Genomic DNA, 12,787 nt, shown 5'->3' on the forward strand with positions numbered 1-12,787 from the left:
TCATCTGGGTTTGCAGTAGCTACAAAGTCTGGTAGGGTTGCTGCTCTGGAAGAAGCAGTGGGTAAAGTGAACTTCACAAGAAACTGCTAGGATTTCTTGCTTTGAAGAAAAAACTCAAAAAACATTAAAGAAGCAGAGTTCAGATAAAATCTTCTGCATATTGTAAGCAGAAGGTCTTTGCCATCCAGGAAGAATTTATAAGCCAGACATGTGGAATTGCAGTTTAACGGTGGAATTTGGATGTGACTTCCCAGTGGCAAACAGTTTCTGATACTCAGGAATGGAATAACAAATTGTGGAGTTAATTATTTGATTACCTGGAAATTCTCTCAAGGCTCAGTGAACACTCATATTTGAACATGTCAACTTAATCAATTATACTGCTGTTGGTTTTGATTTTTTTTTTGAAGGGGAATTACAAACTTAATTTTGTGGGGTTTTTTATTCCTTGGGTTTCTGTACATTTAATATCTGCTTATGTTGCATTTGTTCTTGTAGTGACCTATGGTTATGTATTTGCCCATATGTATTAAATTATTAAAATATTTTATAGGAGGCTGGTATAGTCAGAAAAGGGTTTGTTTTTTTTAATTATGATTAATATGAGATGTTAAGCATGTTGTGATTACTTGTGCATGCTCGTTCTTTCTGAGGAAACCCCATCAAGAACCATCTTTATCAGACTACATTTTCAATTCTGTTATAAACAGTGGCAGTCCCCGTATGAAAAATATTTGGGAGAAAAAAGGTGTTACTAGTAAGTTTTAATTGCATCTCTAGTATTCTTTCTGTAAAGAATAATGAAACAGGAACACTCTGTTTCATGAATATCAGGAAAAAGAGCAAAACAAAGAGTAAGAGAAAGACTAAGTGTATTATAAATTCTACAGTATAAAGTACTTTATTCCGCTGATTTTAACGTAGTTTCAAAATTGATTGTCATAACCTCTCTTGAAACTATTTTCATTTCTTCAGATATCTTGAATGAACTCTTCCAGAGGGAGAACCGTGTGCTGCATTACTGGACCATGCGTAAAAGACGTCTTGATCAATGCCAACAGTATGTGGTGTTTGAAAGAAGTGCCAAACAGGTGATGGTTTTATATAAAAATCCTCTTCAGTGTGATTGAGGTTTGACATACACTGACCTGTCCCACAATAACAAATTTGCCATTGACTTCAATATTTCAAATGTCTGAAAGATCAATGATTAAAATAGAAAGTAAGTTAAATTATTTGCTTTTCCTTTAATACAGAACAACGAAATCTGTTGAGGCAGGGTGTCTTTACTGCTGTAACTTAAAGGTAGTGGTTTGCTTCTGCCAGCTTGATCTGGTACCAGTGAATCTCATTTCTGCAAGCTTGTGTTTGAACAAATTGTTACGCTTGTTAACTTTTACACAAACACCTAATTTGACCAGGGAAATAACAGGCAGCAACATTTTTCTCCGATGTTGAGGGAAAAAACATCTCATTAAGTTGATTGGCAGTTCTAGAAAACTGACAAGTTGGATAACTCATTAAACAATAATAACTGAATGACTTTGGAAAGTTTTTTGCAATTCTCCTTGTACTTCATTTCATGGTTTCTTGCATGGTAGATCCACCTCTCTGTATTTTGTTGAATTTATCAGTCTGGAAAGAACTATTAAGTAACTACCACACACACAAAAAAATCCACTTCGTTAATGAAAACACAAGCCATAAAAATAAGTAGGGGGTTCCAAGGCAGTAACTGGAATGATCTGCAATGGTTTTTTTACTTCTCTTTTTTTTTTTAACTGGATATAGGACAAAGAAAGGAAGCTATCTGTTCCTGTTCTGCAGAAAAGGACACAACGCCCATAGTGTGAAATATAGTTAGATCTACTTTAAAGGACTCAGAAACCCTAATGTTTTGACAGCCAATGTAGACAAAGGCTTAAATACTAGTGGTCGGTTTTGATCTCTTGAAAGTTTTCTGAAGTCTGTCTTTCATGATTTCACAAAGAAAGTAATGCAAGATAAATCTTGGAGTGAAGTTAAAGATTAATACCTCTTTAAAACAACACCACCACCCCTTCCCTGCCCCCCACCCCACTTTTGAATAACCTTAACTCCAACCTCTGCCAAGCACATGACTGACTTGCTTTTGTATAGAGATTACTAACAGTCAAACACTGGAGATAAAGATCTTGTCAGCATTTTCATTGTAAATCCCATTTTTCAGCAATCACCAGTTCAGCCATCGAAAACCGTATAGGACTCCACACTGATTAGCCAGAAAATGGAAATGTTGCTGTCTTCATTTAGATTTTTTGTTTGGAAGTTGGAAGAACCCATTCTTTGTGCTTTCAGAACTTGATGCCCTGCTATGAGAGCAGATACCATAGTAGTTTGCGAGGAAAATGGTAGACTCTCAAATCGTTCCAGAGTTAAGGGCTCACCTGGTCACTAAGTTGATTTCTCCAGTTCTTGTATGGTGATATGTGTCTCCAACATACAATCCTGATCCTCACGCGAAATGAGAGCTGATCTAAAGTGTAGGAATTAACATCGAGATGAACTTTCTGTCATGTTGTGGTGGCTCTAGAGAGCTGCCAAGAAGTTATGAAAGGGCAACATTTGGGGAGGGGAAGTTTTTTTTTGTTTATCATTTATTCCAGCATTGTGTAATAATGTAATAATAACAAAAAAAAGGTGGAGGTTAAAAAGTTAAAAGCGAGAAGTATCAAAATAAATATTGTTTGTAATATCAGCGATAGCCATGCTGCTTGTCCATATCAGTCTTCACTTGCAAAGATTGACATTAGAGTGACAAGGGCCATCGTACAGGTGGTTGGCTGAAATGTCCCTTTTCTTGACACTGGTCCAAGAGTTGTTGGTTTGTTTCCATCAGCAGTGCTTGAAAAGTACAGGCCCATCTATCTCATCAGGCTCGCATCTGCACTAGTCTGTGACTAGGTAAATGGCATCCTAGCATTCATATTCAGTATTGAATTCTGAAGGCTTTCTACTCACTTTAGTTTTTGTACCAAGAGGCAAAGGCATCCTAAGTGGAAGGAAGAGAATCAAGTTATTCAGTCACAGCCTTGATGAGCTTAAATTGATGGTGGAATTATAATACAGACTATGCCTTTTCTGATTCAGTGTAAGGTTATGCTCTTGAAAAATACATATCTACTGTCCACCAAGATAAAACTTTTCCTGTTCCTGGTAATGTGGATAGATAAAAGGGTAAACTGAAAGTATGAGACATAAAAGGAAGAATGAGGACCCACTAGCAATCTACTACTTTTTCTCTTGGGGTATTAAATTTTTGGCTAGTGCTGTGTATATTTACTGAAACTCAGAAGATACACATGCATTTAGTAACAAGACAGTTCTAAGCAAGCTGTATTAAACTCTTTGAACATCTGGTGTTGAGTTTGTCAGAACCAAGAAGTTTCTAAGTTCATGTGCCTCTGCATACTGCTGAAGTAGCCTGTATTAAGAGCTGCAAAACAACTTGATAATGTCAGTCTTCAGTTACGTTTTTTATTTTTGCTGTTATGTGACAGTTTGAGATGACTCTTTTTTTTTTTTCCAGTAGCCAGAAGAGAGCAGGATTCCTTGCAACCACTGAGTTATGCTTAAAAGGGCAGCAAATATTAATATGGGTAGAACACAGATAATAACCTGGATCAGCATGGTTCGTAATAGTGAGAGAGTAAGGTGCCAGGATGTGGAAAGGAAAAAATTTTAGATTGCCGTTCTTAGTTCTTGTCTTTTACTACCTATACATACATTCATTGGTTTAACTGGTACATCTCACCATTCCTCCTCTGCTGCTATACTTCTAGGTATAATTTCTAGAATTACATGTAACTATACTTTGTGAGACTGGAATACATGTCAACTAAAGAGTGAAATGATAGTTAAATCTTATGTGCTTGGAAAGTTTAGCCTACACACTTGGCAGTCTTACGTACATTTTTACAAGTTGGAAAATGCGTATTTCTGAGTACAGCTGTCCTGTATTGCACCAAAAAAGTGATTTTTCTGCTCAGTTGGGGAGTATACTAACAAAACTGTAGACATAGTCAGTTAGAACCTTTTTAATAGTGGACTACTATAGTCCTGTAGTAGTGGACTTCCCTGAAGCATTCAGATTCATGTGTCAGTAGTTTTTCTTTAATTCTTTAAGCATTGCTTCATAGACTAAGTGAATTACTTCAGAGTTACAAACTCTTTGATACTGTAGAGGTATTAGATGATTGCCACAAGTGGCATAGAATAAAATTTACCTGTGGCCAATCTGTGTTTGTGAAATACTGATTACCGATGATTTCTATTGGCAAAAGTATATTGCCTTCTCTCTTACTTTTCCTTCATTATTGCTTTATTTAGGCTCTGGAATGGATTCATGACAATGGAGAGTTTTATTTATCCACACATACTTCCACTGGCTCCAGTATCCAGCACACTCAAGAGCTGTTAAAAGAACATGAAGAATTTCAGATCACAGCAAAGGTGAAAAAAATAAATAAAATTATGTAAGATTTTAAAAAACCCAGAACAACCCAAATTCCCCCCTCCCCCCAAAAAAAAACCCAAGGATGTGTCCATCAAGATTTGTTTACTTGCAAAGCCACTTGCAGTGGCTTTCTCTCTGTATTTCTGCTGGGAACAGAATAAACCAAAAGATAATCAGAAGATAATCGCTGTTATGGGAGTTTCATCAGCCCTATGTGCAGTTGATTTCTTATGACAGAACTGTAGTGAGGTAGCTTAAAAATGTTTTTTAAAAAAACCTACAAACCTTGCTGGGCCTTTGATTTCCACTTTTATATCCTCATGTCTATGGATTACTGCATGTTCGTTTAGGATATAAAATACAGCAAGGCATATTATTACTCAGCTGTGATTTAATTAGAAGACAGTAGAAAAATTAAAGCTTTACTTGTTAGGTTACTCATTTTATTAAAGTATGCTGTGATTCTGCTGTAAGTGAGCCACGGCAGCATTATTTTGTTCTACATCTCTGGAGGCCTATACAGAGATGCAGATGTCACTTGTGAGGCTTAAAAGTTTTCACGTGTGAAAGACAGGCAACCAGTGCGTGACTGAAGTACCTGAGCTTACGTAACCTTGTCTGTCTCTGTGTTTTGTTTTGTCACCTGTTCAAACTGTCACCTGTTTCCACATCTTGGCTCTCCAGTCTTCATAGAGAAATAACAGAGCCCAAGAAAGTAAGCAAGTGTTCATTTGTCTGAAGGACCACCTCAGAAGAGAAGAGACTTGGAGATGGAGTTGGTCATGGGACATGTGGGAAGGGAGAAATGGGAATCCAGAAAGAACAAAGATCACTTTTGCTTTTCAAATCCAGATTTTTTTCCTTCTGAGTTTTGCTCCAGCCTTTTTTCTGCTGGATCCCTTCCAGCATGCAGAGCACCCCTGCCCCTACGTTTCCTCTGTCAGTCAGTGGATGACGTGGGTGTCCCTTTTGAAAGGATGTTGTTAGTGCCACTCCCTTGGCATTTTGCTACCTGTTGGGAGGATGTATTAGCCCTTATTAATTCCATAGTGAAAAGAAATGCTTAGATGAGGGACCATTAGGAAAGAAAAAGAATGTAAAAAAAAACCAGAAAGAAAAAGAAAGGACAAACTGACATAAAAAAGTCAAGTTCTTACTGACTGTTTTGCTTAACTCCCTGTTACCAAGGGCCCTGACAGTACACTTTACTCTGACATGGTATGAGAGAGAGAGAGAGAGAGATGGAGGTATAAACTCATCCATTGTGGATGATTTATGATTTACATGACAGAAAGTGCATAGCCTTAGGCAGCTTGTTAATTGGGAAAAGCACTTAGTTACAGATTTGGTGGTGGCTACTTGTTTTCTTAGTTTCTCTCAAACAACTGTGTGACAACATAACATGATATAAAAAAGATCTAAAGAATATAGTCTTAATCCGTTAAAGTGTAAAGCGTATAACAAGACTTAACCTCCATCTCAACACTTCAATGATGTCTAGAGGAGATAGATTCTTGAGGCTGTGGGCCAGGTCCAATACCAGTGCTTCAGTGGTCATGAACAAAACACCTTTGTATTGATGCGAGGAGAATACCCATGCTCTGAAAAGCTCGCCTAGCAGAATTTAATGTCTGGGTTAGATACGGAGCACATTTTTGAAAGAAAAATAAACAACCTGCTTCTAGTCATGTAATAATAAAACCCAAGGAAACGTATATTCATCTTGTGTTATTTTTATTACAAAAAGGTGTCTGTTTAAAGGAGTTCTGGGAAGAGAGAGGAGGAAGCTAGCTCCTTTGACAGCTTCTCCAACTGCACTTAGTAGCAGGTTAAGCAAAATGACCCCCTTCATGACAGGTAAAGCTAGTAACTGTTCGATATTTTCCTGTTTTCGTAGCAAACCAAAGAGAGGGTGAAGTTGTTGATACAGCTGGCTGATGGCTTTTGTGAAAAAGGGCATGCTCATGCAACAGAGATTAAAAAATGTGTCACAGCAGTGGATAAGAGGTACAGAGACTTTTCCCTGCGCATGGAGAAATACAGGACCTCTTTAGAGAAAGCTCTGGGTATTTCCTCAGATTCCAATAAATCGGTAAGAGAAATTTGAGTGTGATGACAGACAAACAAGCTTTGCTTGCATTTGATTTAGCTATCATTTTCTCCTGTCTTCTTCCTTAATCAAGTCTTCCTTTCTTTAATAAAGAGCAAAAGCTTGCAGCTGGATATAATCCCAGCCAGTGTCCCTGGGTCAGAGGTGAAACTGCGCGATGCTGCTCATGAGCTTAACGAAGAAAAACGAAAGTCTGCCCGCAGGAAAGAGTAATAAATTTATTTATTTTTAATCAATGAGAATGCATAAATCAATCCTGATAATGAAACAACTGTCATGGCTTGTCTGGCAGCTTAGAAATTGGATAAATGGTAAAAAGAGAGTGATATTACTCAAGAGCTCTATTGCCTTTTATTCACATGCTTATTCTCACAGATAATTCTAGGATGTCAGAATCTTAAACTTTCAAAACTATGTTAGACTTCTTTTAACATGCTTCTTTTCTTTTTAGAAATAATGTGAAATAAATGTGTAAGGGGAAGAGGGAGGACAACAGTTAAATGACTGTAGCAAGTGAAAAGCATTTGAGAAAAAATTCCATCTCCTTCCCCATTTCTTTTTGCACTGGTTAGTAGTGGAGGAATGTTACCTCTTATGTTTCCTTCATCTGTTGTCTCCACGTTTCAGTTCTCAGATTTTTCTTGCAGCAGTGGAAAAAGCAAAAGCTGATGAGGAGAAAGATGTATTCTGGTTATTATGCATTCATAATGAGCTAACAGACTGAGATTTGATTATTCTTTCTGTTGTCACCTAAGGTTCATTATGGCTGAGCTAATTCAGACAGAAAAGGCTTACGTAAGAGACCTCCGGGAATGCATGGATGTAAGTTTTCTTTTTTTCACTAATCTTTGAAGACAGGATTCAATCCGTTGCTTTCTGTTTCTTCCTGGTTTTAACAGCCAATCATGATTGGTTTGCAGTCATAGGACCAAATTAAGTATCTTTTTTGCTATTAAGAAGAAACTTAGAATTACATCTGATAACAGCCACTTGGGAATTCACCCTATATGTTTTGCTTTTGTCAGTACTGAGTTTCAGCATTTGCTCTTTTCCCAGTTCATAAACGTGTGGGTTTTTTTGTTCTAGAGAGGGGAGGGGAAAAGGAGGGGTTTACTTTATTTGCTTTGCTAGCAATAGAGAAGAGCTTGTGTTAATTCTCTTGTTATCTGTATCACATGTTCTGCTACTAGCTGACTTTTTGAATAGAAATTCAGAGAGATTCTATGGAAAAGTGCCCAGTAATTGTTATGCTGAAGCAAGTAATGTTCAGTGTTAGCTGTTGCACAAAGCATGAACTTCTAGACTGCAGACAGGACCTTGATAAGGAATATCCTGAAGCATTAGAGGTTGTCAAGAACACTATGCGTTTTAAATGATGAAGTCTTGGGGACTATGTTAAATTGTCAGTTTTAGAACTTGGATTTTACTGTCAAAATCACAAGGTATATTTGACACAACAGGTACTGTCACAATTGGAGAGGATGCTGCTGTGTGATCATTCCCCGATTTCTCTCCAGGAATGCATGCTTACAGATACCTGGGTGCTTCTGTTCAGAGTTTATCATGACTTTCATGCATCTCTTTTGTTCTGGGCAGACGTATCTGTGGGAAATGACAAGTGGAGTCGAGGAGATCCCACCTGGTATTGTAAACAAAGAACACATTATCTTTGGAAACATGCAGGAAATCTATGAGTTCCACAATAAGTGAGTGACTTATCTTCCATTTCCATATTACTGCTAAGTCCAAATGATGACTTCAGGGATTTCCTAGTGAAAATATTGTGCGTATGAATAATGGACGCTTTTCCATAAAGAAATCTAAAAGATTTCTTCTTGCATTGCTAAATTGATTCAGTTGTTGCTTTTTGCAGCCAGGTAAGTACATCGTTAGAAACTGTCATTTTCAGTCTCAGACATTTTTCAGCTTTTAAGAAATTATTTGGATACATGAAAATTTTGCTGTAGGTTTTCCAGCTGTCCTAAAGAGATGGAAACCACTGAACTCAATAGAATACAGGTATAGCACAAACATCAATGTAAGACTCTGTCATTCCTTCAGAACCCTCATTCCTGCTTTCCAAGCGCGACTGCTAGTGGGAAAGAGTTAGGGCTCCCTCCTCTTCCTTGGCTCTTCGAAGCTTCTGTGGAGATGCCCCACCATTGTTACATTTACTTGAGTATGGAGCACGAAAGTGGATTGTCCATTACGTTTCTTCTGAGTGGAATGGTTCCTAGGCAGATGTGTATACAGAAGTCTTGTTCTGAATCTTCTGTCTTTGTTAATTCATTGGCGTTTGTATTGGGTTATGATTCTTTTAAGTAATAGAATATACCTAGCATATTCCAGAACCTGATTTTACATTCCTTTGTATGCTTTGTGTTAACTTGAGTATCCAAAAAGCAAGTCACCTCCGTTTTCTCCTGAGATGAAGGATAAACTTTTCTTGAAACTGAAACAGTAGGAAACCTTCTTGATGGAGAACAGCAGCAGTTATTAAATTTATGTACTCTTACGTGTTAACTGCATGTCTGCTGTATCAATTTCTGATCTTCACATCAGAATTTGTATTGAATTACATTTTGTATTAGTTCTTTTATTACACATTTTTATCCATTCCTGTTATCTTTATTTCTTTAATTCATGCTGTTGGTATGAATTACAGCAAGTTTTCTAACCACCTTTATTCACAGACAATAGATCAATATCAGCTGCTCTAATGAAAATGTTTCATGTGCCTTGTACTGTTTGTTTCTTTTCTACCCATAGTATATTCCTCAAAGAGCTGGAAAAATATGAACAGTTACCGGAAGACGTTGGACACTGCTTCGTCACATGGGTAATGGAGTCAGACTTACGTTTAGAAGTAACAAGGGAGATAGGAAGCATGAAGGGATGGATTCTTGCTCTCAGGTCCCTTTTTAATTTGTAAAATTTTTAAAAGTACCTCTTCCTTCAAATTTGAGTAAAAACGTGTGTATCTTTAACTGGGAAAAAAAAAAATGAAGGCACTGCTGTCAGATGCTAGTGCTTAGCTGCTCTTGAAGTTATGCAAGTTGCCTAAACCTGTGTTCAGGTTTGGTTTGGTATCTTTGTCTTAGCTACAAATAATTTACTTTCACATATGTTGCTATTGTTTTCAGTCTTTCTTGCCTGATGTATTTCCTTATGCTGCCAGTTTGAATGGGAAAATAATTCTGTATAGTATAATTTCTTGAGAGAGTGATATGCTCTCCGATAACTGTGTAAAAACTAATTGAGACAGAAATTATGCTCTCTGATAACCTGTGTAAATTTGCATTTTGTTCTGCAGGCAGACAAATTCCAAATGTATGTTACTTACTGTAAAAATAAGCCAGATTCTACCCAGCTGATATTGGAACATGCAGGAGCATACTTTGATGTAAGTACTATGTGTCCATCTTTAAAAGTATGCCTTGGCAGTTTGAATCATGTACTTGCAGTTATGCTGAGTGCCAAATTTCTTAAGAAAATGCAAGTTTCCTGGTACTAATGCTGCAATTTAGTGTCAGCTTAAGAAAATCAATCATATATCTCACATGGTTAACTTATATTACTCTGTTGGTCTCATAAAGCTGACAAATCAAATGTAAAAAGTTGCTGTCGCATATCAAAGTAGTTCAGAACTGGAAGCAGGTTCAGGCAGCAACAGCTGAGACGAATCTTCAGCTGTCACAAGCACATTCTGCAAATCTTAGCATTTTGATGTGCTTAGTTTGCATTGTATGTAATAAAGCTGGAAATCTGCATTAAATTTGTTGGAGCACCTTTAAATTGTAATCAAATGTAGCGGTAATTCAGTTGACTGGCATTGTTCAGAGCCTCTAAAGCACCCACCTTGCTCATTACTTGGTTACTTGGTCTACATGTAATATTCCACTTAAGAAAGAACCAAAAGGTAGCAGCTGTTTCGAGGTTTTAGGGAACTGCACTAGCTGGGGAATTTTGGCCATGCTGAAGGACTTTGTGCATTTGCTGGGGTGCTTTGGTTGAACGTGCATTTACAGATGATTCAATTACAGTGCTCTCTACCCCTTTTTGCTTCCTGCTCCACTGTGCTGAGCCACCAGCTGTGTAGTGACACCACAAATTTTTTTAGAATTGTTTGTAGAAGTAGAGGGAAGGACATAATAAAAAACAAACAAACAAAAAATCCCTGAAGCTCTTTGGGTTAATTTCAAAAGTCTATCACTGAGGAGATGGGGATTCTAAACATTGTAAGGTAAAGCCTTTCTGTGAAGCCTCTGTTAAGTTTTCAGTGCTTGAAGAAGAGCAGATAAGTTACAGGAAATCGGGCAGATGTGACAAAAAAAATTTCAAATAAAATTTAGTAAATACTATTTTAAACAGAGGGCTCTGATAAAACTGTATTAGAAATATGTTCTTGCTACCACCTTCTTTGATCCCTCTGTCTTAACTGGCGTATCCAGAGCTCTCCATCCCCTGATCCACTAAAGTGGATTAGAAGTGTGAAGACCTAATTCTATGCACAGGTAACTTCAAGAGCTTCCGTTGTCCACCACTGGACCATGTGCAGATGTCGTGTGTATCCCATCTTGGGAATTTCTGATACTGTAATCATGGTTAGAAAGCACATAGCTGTGGTGCATAACTTGCTGTTTGAAATTGTGTGGTTAAACTATATCTGATACTGTGATAAATGGCAAACACTGGCCGTGAAGTTCAACCATGATCAGTACTTGAAATCTGTAATTATCCCATCTAATTATCATCTAATTCTGTTTTCCTCCTTTAGCTTTGTGGAGGTCATTCTTTTTTTGTTTGTAAGTGGCTGTTTTCTTTTTAAGTGTTTGGTAACCGCTTTCCTTTAGTTAGAAAATGTTACTTCGTGCTCCCCCTTGTGGGGGAAAATGCTTTCTGTGACTATTAACTGTTAAACTAGCAGGTGATGCTAAGAAACCTCAACCTCAGCCTTCCTGTGATAGTCCTGGCTGTTCCCCAGAACACTGAAGTTTGTTTTCCTTTCTCTCTTGCGAATAACAAAAGAAATACAGATTTTAATTTTTTAAAAAAGGCATTGCCACGTGTTCGATATCCCTAATCGTTGCTATTTATATTTAGGTTTGTTGAAATGCTTCACAGGTACCCTTGGAGGTAATAATCTTTTGCTTATACAAAGTGAGCAGGCAGATGCACAACATAACCATTTGCTGTGGCTGGAATATCACATCCTGTCTTTTTTTTATTTCTCCTTGCTAAAATAGAATTTGTAGTTAATGTATATTATTCATAGCCCTCAAAGCAGTCTATATCTGAGTGTTGGTGCTCACAGTCCTCAAATGTGTTTTTCATGTAGGAGATACAACAACGACATGGACTGGCCAACTCTATCTCCTCTTACCTTATCAAACCTGTCCAAAGGATAACAAAATATCAGCTTCTTTTAAAGGTCAGTATTAATTCAAAGTTCTTCATCTGATTCTGCTGTTCTTAAGAAGACAAAGCTCTTGCTGAAATCAGGAGGGCTTTTTTCACTCGGCACTCTGAGACTGCAGCATCCTGGGCAGCCTCAAATATTGCTGTGATATTTTTTAGGAGACCACTGAAAATGAAAGAAGGCATAAATAAGCAACATTTTGTCCAGATTCCTGTAAATCAAAAAAGATACCTCTCTACTAATGTTTACTTAGAAAATGTAATTTGCATTTCCAGAGTAAAAAAGTAATTCATGGCTATATAGACAAGCGCACTTTTGTAATGGTTTCTGCAACAAATTTTGGCAAGCCATTAGCTATGTTTATGGTATTAAGTACTGTAAAATATGTAACTTTTTATATTTTTTTAATATATAAAACTATAATATATCTATAAAATATGAAAATATATATGTGTATATGTACACCCACATTGAGTGCCTGTAGAGCTGTTGCACAAACAGTTCTTACTTGTAATGTTGCCTGGAAATGTCAAGTAAATAGTAGCTGTTAAAATAAACAAAACTTTTGGAAACCTGTAGTTAGAGCTTTCACTCAGTGGGCAGATATCTTTTTGACTGAGCAGCAGTGTTCTTGAACTGTGCTGGGTCTCTGTTAGGTGGCATTGCTTGTTTTGTAACAGCTGCCTACAAAAGCACTGTAACTGATCTGTGTCTCCCCTTTCTACTTGAGAACTGCCATGGATGATTGTTTTTAAAATTTCTG

General features: G+C 37.2%; 1 protein-coding gene across 4 annotated transcripts in view; it reads left to right on the plus strand.

Moving 5' to 3' along the window:
- The window catches only part of TRIO (trio Rho guanine nucleotide exchange factor), a 260,532-nt gene that overhangs the window by 159,873 nt on the left and 87,872 nt on the right, over positions 1–12,787 (plus strand). For all 4 annotated transcript variants that reach the window (XM_076330348.1, XM_076330349.1, XM_076330350.1 and 1 more), the window contains 9 exons: positions 976–1,091; positions 4,369–4,491; positions 6,393–6,587; positions 6,699–6,814; positions 7,361–7,427; positions 8,202–8,311; positions 9,375–9,444; positions 9,919–10,008; positions 11,944–12,036. In XM_076330348.1, the coding sequence (XP_076186463.1) occupies positions 976–1,091; positions 4,369–4,491; positions 6,393–6,587; positions 6,699–6,814; positions 7,361–7,427; positions 8,202–8,311; positions 9,375–9,444; positions 9,919–10,008; positions 11,944–12,036 (980 nt within the window). The remainder of the gene's footprint in view (positions 1–975; positions 1,092–4,368; positions 4,492–6,392; positions 6,588–6,698; positions 6,815–7,360; positions 7,428–8,201; positions 8,312–9,374; positions 9,445–9,918; positions 10,009–11,943; positions 12,037–12,787) is intronic.

The sequence above is a fragment of the Aptenodytes patagonicus genome, chromosome 2, assembly GCF_965638725.1.
Source record: "Aptenodytes patagonicus chromosome 2, bAptPat1.pri.cur, whole genome shotgun sequence".
In the NCBI taxonomy this organism is placed as follows: domain Eukaryota; kingdom Metazoa; phylum Chordata; class Aves; order Sphenisciformes; family Spheniscidae; genus Aptenodytes; species Aptenodytes patagonicus.